Source organism: Bos javanicus, chromosome 22 (assembly GCF_032452875.1).
Source record: "Bos javanicus breed banteng chromosome 22, ARS-OSU_banteng_1.0, whole genome shotgun sequence".
NCBI classification, from domain to species: domain Eukaryota; kingdom Metazoa; phylum Chordata; class Mammalia; order Artiodactyla; family Bovidae; genus Bos; species Bos javanicus.
This window is the reverse complement of record NC_083889.1, coordinates 43,556,695-43,572,144: the sequence shown is the minus strand read 5'-3', so window position 1 is coordinate 43,572,144 and position 15,450 is coordinate 43,556,695. Positions and strand designations below refer to the sequence as shown.

General features: G+C 42.5%; 1 protein-coding gene across 7 annotated transcripts in view; it reads right to left on the bottom strand.

The window, feature by feature from the left end:
- DENND6A (DENN domain containing 6A) overlaps positions 1 to 10,630 on the bottom strand; it is a 73,349-nt gene extending 62,719 nt beyond the window's left edge. For 3 of the 7 annotated variants that reach the window (XR_009732509.1, XM_061396571.1, XM_061396572.1), the window contains exon 1: positions 10,324 to 10,624. Coding sequence is in view for 6 of the 7 variants with exons in the window: in XM_061396571.1 (XP_061252555.1) it covers positions 10,324 to 10,560 (237 nt within the window). In the remaining variant the exon portion in view is untranslated. Of the gene's footprint in view, positions 1 to 10,323 lie in introns of all 7 variants that reach the window. The other 4 variants (XM_061396567.1, XM_061396569.1, XM_061396568.1 and 1 more) reach the window with 3 other exon arrangements.
- Between the last annotated feature and the right edge of the window lie 4,820 nt (positions 10,631 to 15,450).

Genomic DNA, 15,450 nt, shown 5'->3' with positions numbered 1-15,450 from the left:
ATAAGATGAGCCAAGAGCATCTTGTGGTGCCAGAAAGAAAAGAAGTGCTTAAAAAGGGGGAGGCATGATTTTCTGGACACAGAAACCAATCTGAAAGAAAAAAAAAAGGTACCAATGCTCAAAACTGGAAAAATCTGACCAAAAACATAAACAACAGTAGTAACCCAAATAATAAAATAAGTATCCTTGAGTCCATATTGATAGAGAAGATGGAGAGACAGATGGTTGGGTGGATGGATGCAAATCATAAATCTGACACAGGCCTAGGCTACAGGATCCATAAAGATTTCTTACATTTCAACAATAAAAAGTCAAATAACCCAATATTTAAATGGGCAAAGGATTTCATTAGACATTTCTCATACAAAAGGCCAATAAGTACATGAAAAGATACTCGATGTCATTACTCATTAGGGAAGTACAGATAACATTACAGTAAGACACCACCTCATACTTCTACAATGGCTGTAATCGAAAGGACAGACAAAGTGGTAGCAAGGATATGGAGAAATAAGAACCCTCATACATTATTGATGAAAACAGAAAAAATGAAGTCATATTGGGAAACCATTTAATAGTTTCTCATAAACTTAAACATGGAATTACCATATGTCTCAGCAATTTTATTTGTAGGTGTATAGATTCAAGAGAAGTGAAAACATACATTCACACAAAAACCTGTATATGAATGTTTATAGCAGCACTATTCATTATAGCCAAAAAGTGGAAACAATCTAAATTTTCATCAAATGATGAATAAATTTAAAAAATGTGATATATCCAAATAATGGTATAAAACTCAACCATATAAAGGAATGAAGTACCAATACATTCTACAACAAGGATGAACCTTGAATACATACTAAGTGAAAGAAGCCAGACACAAAAGGCCACATGTTCTATGATTCCATTCATATGAAATATACAGAAAAAGAGAATGCAGAGAGGCAAATCAGATAGTGGTTGCCAGGGGCAGAAGGGAAAGGGAAACGGGTCATGACTGAAAGTGGACTTAAGGGAAATTTGAGGGCAGTAATAATATTGCTTCTTGATCTCTACTGCAGTGATATGGCACATTGACTTAATGGAAATTCACCAAAATACAGACTTAGGATTTGTATACTTTTTTATGTTACACTTCAATGAAAATGTTTACTGATTTTAAAAAGTGGAAAAAATAGCCAGAAATCATAGTATCCTCAAGTCTAAAATTTCTGCTTGCTGATCTAATGTAAATTATGCTACTAGAAAACCAGATAGTTTGAACATGGAATGGACAGTAAAGCACTTCTCTCAAAAAAAGAGTAAAATTAATCATGTGTAAAATAGGTTGTCAGTGGGAAGCTGTTATGGGAGAAGGGAAGGGAGGCCCAAGAGGGAAGGAGCATATATAGATGTATTTTATATATATATATATATAATTATGACTGATTTGTGTTGTTGTATTGTTCTATGGCAGAAACCAACACAACAGCGTAAAGCAATTTTCTTCCAATTAAAAAAATAGTTTTTTAAAGAGTAAAGTTTAGATACAGTTTTCCATATTTCACATCAATCATCATAGCAAGTATAAAACATAAAGTACTGGTGAAAGAACTTGACAGTAGAACTTCCCAGATTATCTCCAGATTATATAATTTAATAACTGAATTAGAGACTGAAAAATGAAAGTGAAAGTGAAAATGTTAGTCACTTAGTCATGTCCAACTGTAGCCCACCAGTTTCCTTCGTCCTTGGAATTTTCCAGACAAGAATACTGGAGTGCACTGCCATTTCCTTCTCCAGGGGATCTTCCTGACCCAAGAATTGAACCCGGATCTCCTGCATTGCAGGCAGACTCTTTACCATCTGAGCTACCAGGGTAGGAATTGGAGATTACTACCACCAAAGAAGCCCTTGTAGAATCTGGGAGCCTAAGAAGCTCAAAGGGTCACTAAGGTTTTAAATCTCAAATAATAGAGCTACATCAAGTTACCATGAACTGCTACTATTTCACAACGAAATTTAAAGGCCATTATTGGTCGTGGTGGTTTAGTCGTGTTTGACTCTGGCAACACTATGGACTATAGCTTGTGTCCATGGGATTTCCTAGGCAAGAAGGCAATATCCTTCTCCAGGGCATCTTTCTGACCCAGAGATGGAATCCAGATCTCCTACACTGCATGCATATTATTTATTGACTGAGCCACAAGGGAAGTCAAAGGCCATTATTAATACCCTGCATATCCTATCCTAACCTTCACTGTGGCATGGCCTACCTTCCACGCTAGACTCTAATCTCAATGAAGGAAGAGATGATCAAGGCTTTATCTACAGAACATACCAATGTTTGGATATGGCAGTTGTCCAATAAATATCTGAATAGATGGCTCAATGAGACAGTATAACATGCAATTACACACACCCATTTCGATTAAAACAGTGAACATGCTGAGGATCAAACACTGAGGCTTTAAGTCACCAGAAGAGAGAAAGAAACAAAGAACACCTTTCACATAACTGCCTTTATCCTTCTCAGAAAATAAACAGAAACTTTCCTAAGATACAGAAAACTGTGATGACTACTCTAGGTTCTACTTTGCTAGGGGATAAGGAGGAATACATAAGCAGTGACTCAAAAAAAACAAAAACAGAAGGGAAAGAAAGGAGAGTCAGTTCTGCTAAATGCTCTTTCAAAATCGGCCTAAGTTTACCCAAGAGCAGAGCTTTATCTTCAATTTGTTAGGGAAAAATAAAAAAGGTTGAGGGAGGATCAATAATCAAATGATTATAAACTATCCTGCTTTTTATAATTTCAGTTCAGTTCAGTCGCTCAGTCGTGTCCGACTCTTTGCGACCCCATGAATCGCAGCACGCCAGCCCTCCCTGTCCATCACAAACTCTCGGAGTTCACTCAGACTCATGTCCATCAAGTCAGTGATGCCATCCGACTCTTTGCGACCCCATGAATCGCAGCACGCCAGCCCTCCCTGTCCATCACAAACTCTCGGAGTTCACTCAGACTCACGTCCATCGAGTCAGTGATGCCATCCAGCCATCTCATCCTCTGTCTTCCCCTTCTCCTCCTGCCCCCAATCCCTCCCAGCATCAGAGTCTTTTCCAATGAGTCAACTCTTCACATAAGGTGGCCAAAGTACTGGAGTTTCAGCTTTAGCATCATTCCCTCCAAAGAAATCCCAGGGCTGATCTCCTTCAGAATGGACTGGTTGGATCTCCTTGCAGTCCAAGGGACTCTCAAGAGTCTTCTCCAACACCACACTTCAAAAGCATCAATTCTTCGGCGCTCATCCTTCTTCACAGTCCAACTCTCACATCCATACACGACTACAGGAAAAACCATAGCCTTGACTAGATGGACCTTTGTTGGCAAAGTAATGTCTCTGCTTTTGAAGATACTATCTAGGTTGGTCATAACTTTTCTTCCAAGGAGTAAGCGTCTTTTAATTTCATGGCTGCAGTCACTATCTGCAGTGATTGTGGAGCCCAAAAATATGAAGTCTGACACTGTTTCCACATCTATTTCCCATGAAGTGATGGGACCAGATGCCATGATCTTCGTTTTCTGAATGCTGAGTTTTAAGCCAACTTTTTCACTCTCCTCTTTCACCTTCATCAAGAGGCTTTTGAGTTCTTCTTCACTTTCTGCCATAAGAGTGGTGTCATCTGCATATCTGAGGTTATGGATATTTCTCCCGGCAATCCTGATTCCAGCTTGTGCTTCTTCCAGCCCAGCGTTTCTCATGATGTACTCTGCATATAAGTTAAATAAACAGGGTGACAATATACAGCCTTGACGAACTCCTTTTCCTATTTGGAACCAGTCTGTTGTTCCATGTCCAGTTCTAACTGTTGCTTCCTGACCTGCATACAGATTTCTCAAGAGGCAGGTCAGGTGGTCTGGTATTCCCATCTCTTTCAGAATTTCCCACAGTTTATTGGGATCCACACAGTCAAAGGCTTTGGCATAGCCAATAAAGCAGAAATAGATGCTTTTCTGGAACTCTCTTGCTTTTTCCATGATCCAGTGGATGTTGGCAATTTGGTCTCTGGTTCCTCTGCCTTTTCTAAAACCAGCTTGAACATCAGGAAGTTCACGGTTCACATATTGCTGAAGCCTGGCTTGGAGAATTTTGAGCATTACTTTACTAGCGTGTGAGATGAGTGCAATTGTGCGATAGTTTGAGCATTCTTTGGCATTGCCTTTCTTTGGGATTGGAATGAAAACTGACCTTTTCCAGTCCTGTGGCCACTGCTGAGTTTTCCAAATTTGCTGGCATATTGAGTGCAGCACTTTCACAGCATCATCTTTCAGGATTTGAAATAGCTCAACTGGAATTCTATCACCTCCACTAGCTTTGTTTGGAGTGATGCTTTCTAAGGCCCACTTGACTTCACATTCCAGAATGTCTGGCTCTAGGTCAGTGATCACACCATTGTGACTGTCTGGGTCGTGAAGATCTTTTTTTGTACAGTTCTTCTGTGTATTCTTACCACCTTTTCTTAATATCTAATTTAACTGACCTGAAATTCTCTTCATCAAAGAGGTGAAATACAAACTATATGTACATAGAAATAGGTTATGTCATAGATAATCAGCAAAGTGAAACCTACAAAACTTGATTCCCAGAAAGTGCTTTAAATACTTGTGACTTACACAAGGTTAGCTTGGATGATTCACATCCAAAGCTGTGTATTTTTTAAATAAATTTAAGGCAAAACAATAGGAGTGACAGAATAGCCAAGATAGTCCCACACTGGTTATTGAATGTATGAGGACGCTAATTATAAAAAGCAGCTAACATACTGGGCATGCATTAAATGACAGACATTAATTTTTACATGCTTTTATCTCACTTAGTACCTCCAGTAACATTTGCAGGATATTATTTTCCCATTTTATAGTTGAGGAAAATGAGACTCAGAGAACTGAAGAAACTGGCCAAAAATCTGTTAGCATATGTTCAACACCCCAAGCTTGTGTTCTTTGCACTAGATTGAAATTCTGTCCAACAAGTTGATAGGTCATGGCCTTCAAGAGGGGGAAAGCCACCAATGATTTCTCAACTCATAAAATCACAGGCTGGAGAGGTTCAAGAAAGTGAAAGTGAAAGTGAAGTCGCTCAGTCGTGTCCGACTCTTTGTGACCCCATGGACTGTAGCCTACCAGGCTCCTGTATCCATGGGATTTTCCAGACAAGAATACTGGAGTGGGTTGCCATTTCCTTCTCCAGGGGATCTTCCCGACCCAGGGATTGAACCCAGGTCTCCCGCATTCCAGGCAGACGCTTTAACCTCTGAGCCACCAGGGACGTTACCTCCTATGATGTTCTACATGTTCTATGAGTTCACATGATTTGCATATGAGCCTGTATGTGTGCTCAGTTGCTCAGTCATGTTCGACTCTTTGTGACCCCATGGACTACAGCCCACCAGGCTCCTGTATCCATGGGATTTTCCAGACAAGAATACTGGAGTGGGCTGCCGTTTCCTTCTCAAGAGGATCTTCCTAACCCAGGGATTTAAAGGCTCTCAAAAATGAAGACCATCTCTAAGGAAGAGTGTACAGGTGGCAAACAACTCTTCACAATGTGAAGAAAAATAGAAATTACTAAATATCTAAATTAGGGGAAATAGTTAAATAAGTGGTAGTCCATAAAATTATATTTATGAAGAATCTTTAATGCTATGGCAAATTGTTTATGAGAATCCTTATCAATAAAGGCAGACTCTTAAAGCAGATCTGTTTGGGAGACTGCTGCCCAGACCATGCTTCGAAGTGTCCCTTCCTTTTGCTGGGGTGAACCTAAGTGGCCACTACGGAAACCCTGTCTCCTTACCACAGCTGACTAAACAAAAGGGAGCATCTGACCCATGCTGAACCAATCAGATACTCTAGTATTTGAATTGAGCTTCTGCCTGGCACCAGAATACAAAAGTAGAAGCTTGGCTAAAATCAGTACGATGGAAACCCAAAGTCAGGTGAAATGGGGGAGCAGAAATTGAGATCCTTGCAGAGGAAACCAGCCTCAGCACAAAGAATGGAAGAGACAGGCAAAGAGAAGCAGAGACAAAAGACCACACAGCTCCATAGAGACAAAGGCAAAATCCTGGGGCTTTCCAAATCCCATGAGGTTCAACCCTGCTTCCTGCAACTGGGTTCCCAAAGACTCCTTACAATCAATTTCTCTTTACTTAAATTTGAGAGGATTGCTGCTCTTAATATTCAAATTTGTCCTTGACAGATACAAAATTATGTAAAGAAAAAAAAGGCACTAACAAAAATGCCAAATATCAATCTCTTAGTATAATTATGAGTGCTGCTTTCTACTATTTATAATTTCCTTTCTTGCCAGATTTTCAACAATGAGCATATTATTACTCAATCAGGGGGGGAAAAAAAAAAACATGGAATAAATGAGGCAATTCTAAATTCAGATAATGAAGGCTTTACCTTATAATCAGGTAATTTCACAGAGCTGGAAGTGACATAGAGTATATAAAATCCAGAAGATTTCAAACCTTGTTTCACAGGACGCATGGTGTCACAGTGGTGATGCTAGGGCCATCTCAGGGGACGAGAAAGAAGCTGAGCACACCTCCTGCAGTCAACACCTTTTGTGGTCTCTTCCCAACTCAAAAGAGCCCCTTCACTGTTCCCTTCTAGGTCAGGGTTGCCAGGGGACATGTTATGCAACACAGACCACTCCTCCAACCACTTAGGTCTTCAGCTGATCGTAGCACACTGAGAATCTACCCCAAACCAGGCCTGAGTATCTTCCTCTGGTGTTTGGGATGGCAATGACATTTACTCTCTTCATTAAAGTGGCTGAAAAGGGCAACTTAGCCATAAAGATCACAGAAGCAGAGAAGTCAGTTTGCAATGGAGCATAAAGCGTGAACAAAATCCATAAACACGAGCATAAAGGAGGCTTTCCTGGTTTTGGATTCTAGCCATTTTCTCTAAGTCCCTTTAGTTTGTACCTTGGACATCTTGAAGTACCTCTGTGGCCTGAGCAAGTGTGCCTTTTTTCCCTAAGCGATAGTTTCTGTTGTCCAAAACAGAATATATACACACAAGCCCCATTTCAACGAGATTAGCCACTAAGGTACATCTGACTTTTTTCTTTTACACAGAGAAAGCTCCCCAATTTAAAACAAAACAAAACCGATTCTAGTATTTCAACTTCATTTTTCTGGTGAGAAAACTAAGGTTTAAAGGCCTCATCTCCACAAAGCTAAACTTAGGGGGTTCTCTTCATTGAAAAAGAGATTTTCAGTGCTTCCCAAACACAGACTTACATAGATCTTACTGAACCCAAGGCACTTGGATGCTTCATCAACATTGTTATTTAACCCCCACAACAATGCCATGATAAAGGCACTGTTAACCTGTCACAGAGGAGCGTAAGGCTCAGGAAAGCTAAGTAACATGCCCTGAGTCACAGTGATTCAAGCCTACGAAGTCCAGCTTTAGAATCTAAGTTCTTGATCAATACTCTACTTAAGCAGGGATTTAAGCTTAAGTAAGTGGCATTGTTTAGGCATTTGTTTAAAATTTGCAAATGGTACTTTCTGTCATGGCAGAACAGACTTGTTAAGTCTCTCTCAAACTTAAGACTCAGTAACTGCATTTCTGATAACAGGACTGAGGTGGCGGATATACTGTCCAAACTTAGTTTTTAAGTTATTTTTCAATTAACTTCCCTTCTGAATCCCTATAGTTGTTCATTATAGGAAGTAGGGCTGAGGCTATTAATCCATTTACCCAACACAATTCCACACTTAGCTTTTTTGCCCCATTACAGCCACCCCTCCTGTCCATTTCTGGCCTTGATACGGTGGTAATGGGGCTTCCCAGGTGGCACTAGTGGTAACGAACCCACCTGCCAATGCAGGAGGCATTAAGAGACACAAGTTCGATCTCTGGGTCGGGAAGATCCCCTGGAGGAGGGCACAGACATTCACTCCAGTATTCTTGCCTGGAGAATCCCAGACAGACGAGCCTGGCAAGCTACAGTCCATAGGGCTGCAAAGAGTCGGACACTGACTAAAACAATTTAGCATGCATCCATGGCCATAATGGAAAATGAAATATATACTTCTACTATCTTGTTATATTGTTAATTTATACTTTTTTTCTTCATTTTAAAAGTGGCAATATTCTACACTTCTCGGGAAAAGAAAACAAAATTAAATTGTGTTACCTCTTAATGTATTTTTCTTGGAATCCTTTATTAGGGAACCTTCTCCACCCTCACCCTTTCTAAAATCAGTGATTCTTAATCTGAGGACAAAGGATCAGGAGGTCCATAAATGCTCCTTAGACAGTTAGTAGAAGCATATACAAAATTTGTATTACTATTTTCCTAATGGCGAGAGCTCATGAAGTTTGTAACTTATTTGCATCTTGGACCTTCAAAAAAAAAAAACCCAGAGACCTAAAGAAATAGGAAATGAAATTCAAAATAGTCTAAATAGTCTCAGGGATTCACATTTTTTGAGTACCTCAATACTTGCTGCTGCTGCTGCTAAGTCACTTCTGTCATGGCCAACTCTGTGTGACCCCATAGACAGCAGCCCACCAGGCTCCTCAGTCCCTGGGACTCTCCAGGCAAGAATACTGGAGTGGGTTGCCATTTCCTTCTCCAATGCATGAAAGTGAAAAGTGAAAGTGAAGTCGTTCAGTCGTGTTTGACTATTAGCAACCCCATGGACTGCAGCCTACCAGGCTCCTCCATCCATGGGATTTTCCAGGCAAGAGTACTGGAGTGGGTTGCTGCTGCCTTCTCCCAATACTTGCTAAGTATTGTTTATTTGGTCAGAAAAAACACAGAAGTGTTATAAAGAATGCCCAAATGGTGAGTCTGAATGGATCTCTTTTAACTATTTAAAAATGTTATCTTTCTGACTAAATTGTATTCTACTCTATACATATAGTTTCAGGTTAATATGTCAATGTAAATGATAGATGATTTACAAATCTCTTTTTTATAGTCTTGGGAACTATTATTTTCACCTTAAAGTGCTGTTTATGTACTATCAGTTTTTTATTGAACACTGTAATGCGCCAAGCACTACATTTAGCCCTATCCTCTAGTGTGATTAATTCTTGATTCTCTTCTAAATTTAGTCTTAATCTACAAATATGTTATAGTATATTCTTCATATACGTATGCCCAGAAACCAGGATAATACCTAGATCTTACAATGGCTGAGCAGGTAAAGAATCTGCCTCCGACGCAGGAGACACAGGAGACGTGGGTTCGATCCCCTAGTCATGAGATTCCCCTGCAGAAGGAAATGGCAACCACTCTAGTATTCTTGCATAAAAAATCCTATGACCAGAGGAGTCTGGCGAGCTACAGTCTAAAGGTTGGCAGAGTCAGACACAGCTGAGCAACTAAGCACAAGCACGCAATGTGTATCGAGCTGCATAAAATAACACACATGACAGGCTGACTACACACTCCACATTAAGAAATACATCCCTGGACAGTTTTCATAGACAACACATGCCACTGAAGTCAGAATGAGAAGATTCATTACAATCTGTCATTGCCACCAAAACAAAGATATCTTCTAGGCATCGGTCGTTCTTTCCTTGGATGCACAAAGACAAGTAATCCCTTATGCTACAAAAGGGGCCCTAAATAATGTCAAGAGTAGTTAAGATTACAATGCCTTTTAACAAGGCCCTATAAAGATTGAAAACTCGACAAATTCACAAGCGAACGATTTTCCTTCTGATTGTCTTGGTAGGAGCTTTCAGGTCGTTTCAGAAGCAACATCAAGAAGTAACAGAAATGAGGAACAAAGGCAGGAAAGGGCGAAAACCTCTGCTGAGATAAGCATTATGGCTCAGGCTGAGTGGAATGCTCTAAGAGTCCCTGCAAATGACCAAAACAATCTGAGTCTAAAAAAAAAAAAAAAGTTGGTTGTGTGAGGTTTGGCTACTATATTATAGTTCACCATATGTCAGGGACATTGTTCGCTTCTTGAAAAAGTCCCAAACATCCTGCCTGTGGTTTTCTCCGGGTGCCGCTAACCATTCTAGTTATTCCTGTGACACCGGGTTAAAGGAAAATGAAAACACGACCATCATCAGCCAGTATTTAGGAGGGGCCTAAAGAGAACTTTTCACCCTTAGCCACAGCCCACGATCCTCCCACGGGAACTGCCTCTGGACCGCAGCCCGGCTGACAGCGGAGGGGCTGCCGGCCACGCCCGGATGCGCAGCGGCCGGGGTCCAGCCCGGCCGGCCGGCGGGTCACACGCTCTGTCGGGGCCGCCCCGGCGCGGGGACAAAGTGCGGCCGGGCCTCACCTCCACGGCCTGGCCCAGCTCCAGGTCGAAGCCCACCACACACACGCAGTGCAGCCAGGCTGAGAAGCCGTCCCAGCGCAGCAGGCCCCGGCTGCGGCCCTCGTCCTCTTCATCGTCCTCTGGCGTGGCTCCCGCCACCACCACTGCCGGCGCCTCGCGCTCCTTGTCCGCCGCCACCGCCTCGTCCAACGGCCCTCGGGAGCCGGGCCCCGAGCCTGCCAGGCCCCGCAGAGCCATCCGCCGCCCCCTGGCCGTTCGCGCCGCCTCCACGGAGGACCGCGCCGCAGAGGGCGCTGGGCTCCGCGCAGGCGCAGCCGCAGCTGTCGCAGCCGCGGGGGACGGGCCGGGCCGGGGAGGGGCCGCAGCGCACGTGATCCTGGGAGTCCGGCTCTGCGCGCGTAGTCTGGTCCCGCCCCCCGAACTTGGCGATGTCGCGCAAGCACTTGACAAAAACTGTCAAGCCGGCTCTAACCTCCTTGCTTTAAAGCTCGTCAAGCCTGAAGCAGCGTATCCTGAAACCCTTCTTCGCAGTCCAGCGACCAGGGAAACAATTATTCTTGGAATGACACCGTTCGTAATTATAAGGTATTACAAAATTGTTAGAACATAGTGATAACAGTGGCTAACATTTATTGAACACTTACTCTGTGACAGATGAAGTGCCAAGGAAGTAGTTACAAATATTACTTCATTGAATCTAGTGGGTAGACATATACTAGATATTTATACATCTTTTTAGATAAACTGAGGTTCTGAGAGGTTACCTGACTAGTCAAGCAAGTACTAAAACTCTGATGCAGGCTTGCAATGCACGCAGGCAATTTGCTGTGCGTTCATTCAGCAGTGTCCTCTCCACAAAGTCCCCTCCCATCTTTCTTGGCCTGGTTTCCTGTGACTCATTCAACACTCACACATCTCCGCACCCTTCTGGAGCGAGCACCTCTACAACAACCTATGGATTACTGTCTCTCAGCAAGAGTCTAGTCTCCTGAAGCTTAGTATTCTTGGAGATCGGCTTCGGACTGGGTAAGCAGGAGGCACTTGGTCTGTGGACTGATTATGGATCCACCCTGGTACTACTGACTAGGATTCATTCAGCGCCTACTATGCTGAGCATAAACTGAAGAACAGAAGTAAATAAGAAACACACAGTAATGCTCCAGTAGGAAAATGAGTAAAAGACAATGGATAATAACTCACAATAAACGTGTGTTTTGAAAAACAGCACAGTATTCATGCTTTTACACACTTTATCTTTAAAAAATATAAATTTATGTGGCTGTATTGATCTTAGTTGTGGCACTCGGGCTCTTGCTGTGGCTCAGAGCCTCCAGAGCACTTGGACTCAGTTGCTCTGGGTATGTAGCATGTGAGATCTTAATTCCAGTGTCCCCTGCTTTACAAGGTGGATTCTTCTTCTTTATTTGTGACCACTTCTGCATTTTTCCATTGTGTTTAATTTTTAAAACGATAGTTATTTTTTTGGCTGCGTTGGGTCTTCTTTGAGGTGCATGGGGGTTCTCATTACGGTGGCTTCTCTTGTGGAGCATGGACAGTAGGCGCCGGCTTCAGGAGTTGCGGTGTGGGGGCTCTAGAGCTTGGGCTCAGTAGTTGTGGCACAGGATCTTAGTTGTCCAGAGGCATGTGGAATCTTCCTGGACCAGGAACTGAGCCTGTGTCCCCTGCACTGGCAGGTGGACTCCCAACCACTGGACCACCAGGGAAGTCTCTACACAGATTATTTTATCTGATTATCCTAACACCCAAAAAGATGCGTGTGTGCTAAGTTGCTTCCGTCATGTCCAACTCTGCGAACCTATGGACTGCAGACCGCCAGGCTTCTCTGTGGAATTCTCCAGGCAAGGATACTGGACTGGGTTTCCATTTCCATTCCCACCTCCAGGGGATCTTCCCGAACCAGAGATCAAACCCACATCTCCTGCATGGGCAGGCAGGTTGTTTACCATTAGCACCACCTGGAAAGCCAAAAAGATAGGTCCTATTATTATTCCATTTTATAGGTAAGGACTCTGATGCTCCTCAAGATGTCAATAATGTCACAGCCAGTAGGTGGCAGGACAAAGACTTAAAACCCATTTCTCCCACTGAACCTCAGTTCCTAAGCATTTTGCTGTACTACCCAGTCAAATTTACCCTGTTTGACAAGAACTGTTTTGTCCATACCCATAGGATTTTTAGTTGAAATAAGCGTTAGCATCTCTCTTTTCAGGGAGAATTTCTAATATCCTCAGGCATCAATAGCGATGTTTGCTGGACACTTTCTTTAGAATAGAAAATGATCTTTTCCCAGCATCAGGGTATTTTCCAAGGAGTCAGTTCTTTGCATCAGGTGGCCAGAGTACTGGAGTTTCAGATTTAGCATCAGTCCTTCCAATGAATATTCAGGACTAATTTCCTTTAGGATAGACTGGTTTGATCTCCTTGCAGTCCAAGGGACTCTCAAGAGTCTTCTCCAACACCACACTTCAAAAGCGTCAATTCTTCGGCGCTCAGCTTTCTTTATGGTCCAACTCTCATATCCATACACGACTACTGGAAAAACCATAGCCTTGACTAGACGGACCTTTGTTGGCAAAGCAATATCTCTTCTTTTTAATATGCTGTCTATATTGGTCATAACTTGCCTTCCAGGGAGCAAGCGTCTTTTAATTTCATGGCTGCAGTCACCATCTGTAGTGATTTTGGAGTCCAAGAAAATAAAGTCTGTCACTGTTTCCATTGTTTCCGCATCAGTTTGCCATGAAGTGATGGGACCGGATGCCATGATCTTAGTTTTATGACATTGAGTTTTAAGCCAACTTTTTCACTCTCCTCTTTCATCAAGAGGCTCTTTAGTTCTTCTTCACTTTCTGCCATAAGTCTGGTGTCATCTGAATATCTGAGGTTATTGATATTTCTCCCAGAAACCTTGATTCCAGCTTGTGCTTCATCCAGTCCAGCATTTCTCATGATATACTCTCCATATAAGTTAAACAAGCAGGCTGACAATATACAGCCTTGACGTACTCCTTTCCTGATTTGGAACCAGTCTATTGTTCCATGTCCAGTTCTAACTGTTGCTTCTTGATCTGCATACAGATGTCTCAGAGGCAAGTCAGGTGGTCTGGTATTACCATCTCTTTAAGAATTTTCCGCAGTTTGTTGTTTAGAGTCGATTTAACATAGTTTCTATGTTTAACATTTGTATGGGATCTAAGGGGAAAAGGTTACGAGTGCTTCCTTCTTTATTGAGGTTCTGTCATTAGAACCTTTGAATTTGTAAGGCTCTTAGATCAGATTTTCTCTCCAAACCCTTCATCGTATTCATGAATTTTCTGTTTTTTTTGGTCAGCCAGTTGTCATTCTAATACCCCTTATTAAGGTAAAATTCTCCAAGCCAGGCTTCAGCAATACGTGAACTGTGAACTTGCAGATATTCAAGCTGGTTTTAGAAAAGGCAGAGGAACCAGAGATCAAATTGCCAACATCCACTGGATCATGGAAAAAGCAAGAGAGTTCCAGAAAAACATCTATTTCTGCTTTATTGACTATGCCAAAGCCTTTGACTGTGTGGATCCCAATAAACTGTGGAAAATTCTGAAAGAGATGGGAATACCAGACCACCTGACCTGCCTCTTGAGAAATCTGTATGCAGGTCAGGAAGCAACAGTTACAACTGGACACAGAAGAACAGACTGGTTCCAAATAGGAAAAGGAGTACGTCAAGGCTGTATATTGTCACCCTGCTTATTTAACTTATATACAGAGTACATCATGAAAAACACTGGGCTGGAAGAAGAACAAGCTGGAATCAAGATTGCCGGGAGAAATATCAATAACCTCAGATATGCACATGACACCACCCTTATGGCAGAAAGTGAAGAAGAACTAAAAAGCCTCTTGGTGAAAGTGAAAGAGGAGAGTGAAAAAGTTGGCTTAAAGCTCAGCATTCAAAAAACTAAGATCATGGCATCCAGTCCCATCACTTCATGGCAAATAAATGGGGAAACAGTGTCAGACTTTATTTTTTTGGACTCCAAAATCACTGCAGATGGTGACTGTAGCCATGAAATTAAAAGAGGCTTGCTCTTTGGAAGGCAAGTTATGAACAACCGAGATAGCATATTGAAAAGCAGAGACATTACTTTGCCAACAAAGTCCATCTAGTCAAGGCTATGGTTTTTCCAGTAGTCATGTATGGACATGAGAGTTGGACTGTGAAGAAAGCTCAGTGCCGAAGAATTGATGCCTTTGAACTGTGTGCTTGAGAAGACGCTTGCGGGTCCCTTGGACTGCAGGGAGATCCAACCAGTCCATCCTAAAGAAGATCAGTCCTGAGTGTTCATTGGAAGGACTGATGTTGAAGCTGAAACGCCAATACTTTGGCCACCTGATGGGAAGAGGTGACTCATTTGAAAAGACCCTGATGCTGGGGAAGATTGAGGCAAGGGGAGAAGGGGATGACAGAGGATGAGATGGTTGGATGGCATCACCAATTCAGTGGAGATGAGTCTGAGTACACTCTGGGAGTTGGTGATGGACAGGAAGGCCTGGCGTGCTGTGGTTCATGGGGTCGCAAAGAGTCGGACATGACCGAGCAACGAACTGAATTGAACTGAAGGTAAAGTCACTACCTTGCAAAGTTGCTATTTTCTGGGTGTTCATGAGGGATAGAAAGTGCTTCCTGTTATGGAGACAAGATCAACTGCTTTGTAATGTACACTCATTGGTCTAAGTTGTGCTTGCTGAGATTATACAGAAGAGACCAACTCTTCTACATGATAGCCCTGTAGATATTTGAAGGTGGTTATACCACATCCTCACATAAAACTAGTCAATTTAATCACACTAGGACCACAGCCTTGTCTAACTCAATGAAACTAAGCCATGCCTATGGGGCAACCCAAGATGGGCAGATCATGGTGGAGAGATCTGACAGAATGTGGTCCACTGGAGAAGGGAATGGCAAACCACTTCAGTATTCTTGCCTTGAGAACCCAATGAACAGTATGAAAAGGCAAAATGATAGGATACTGAAAGAGAAACTCCCCAGGTCAGTAGGTGCCCAATATGCTACTGGAGATCAGTGGAGAAATAACTCCAGAAAGAATGAAGGGATGGAGCCAA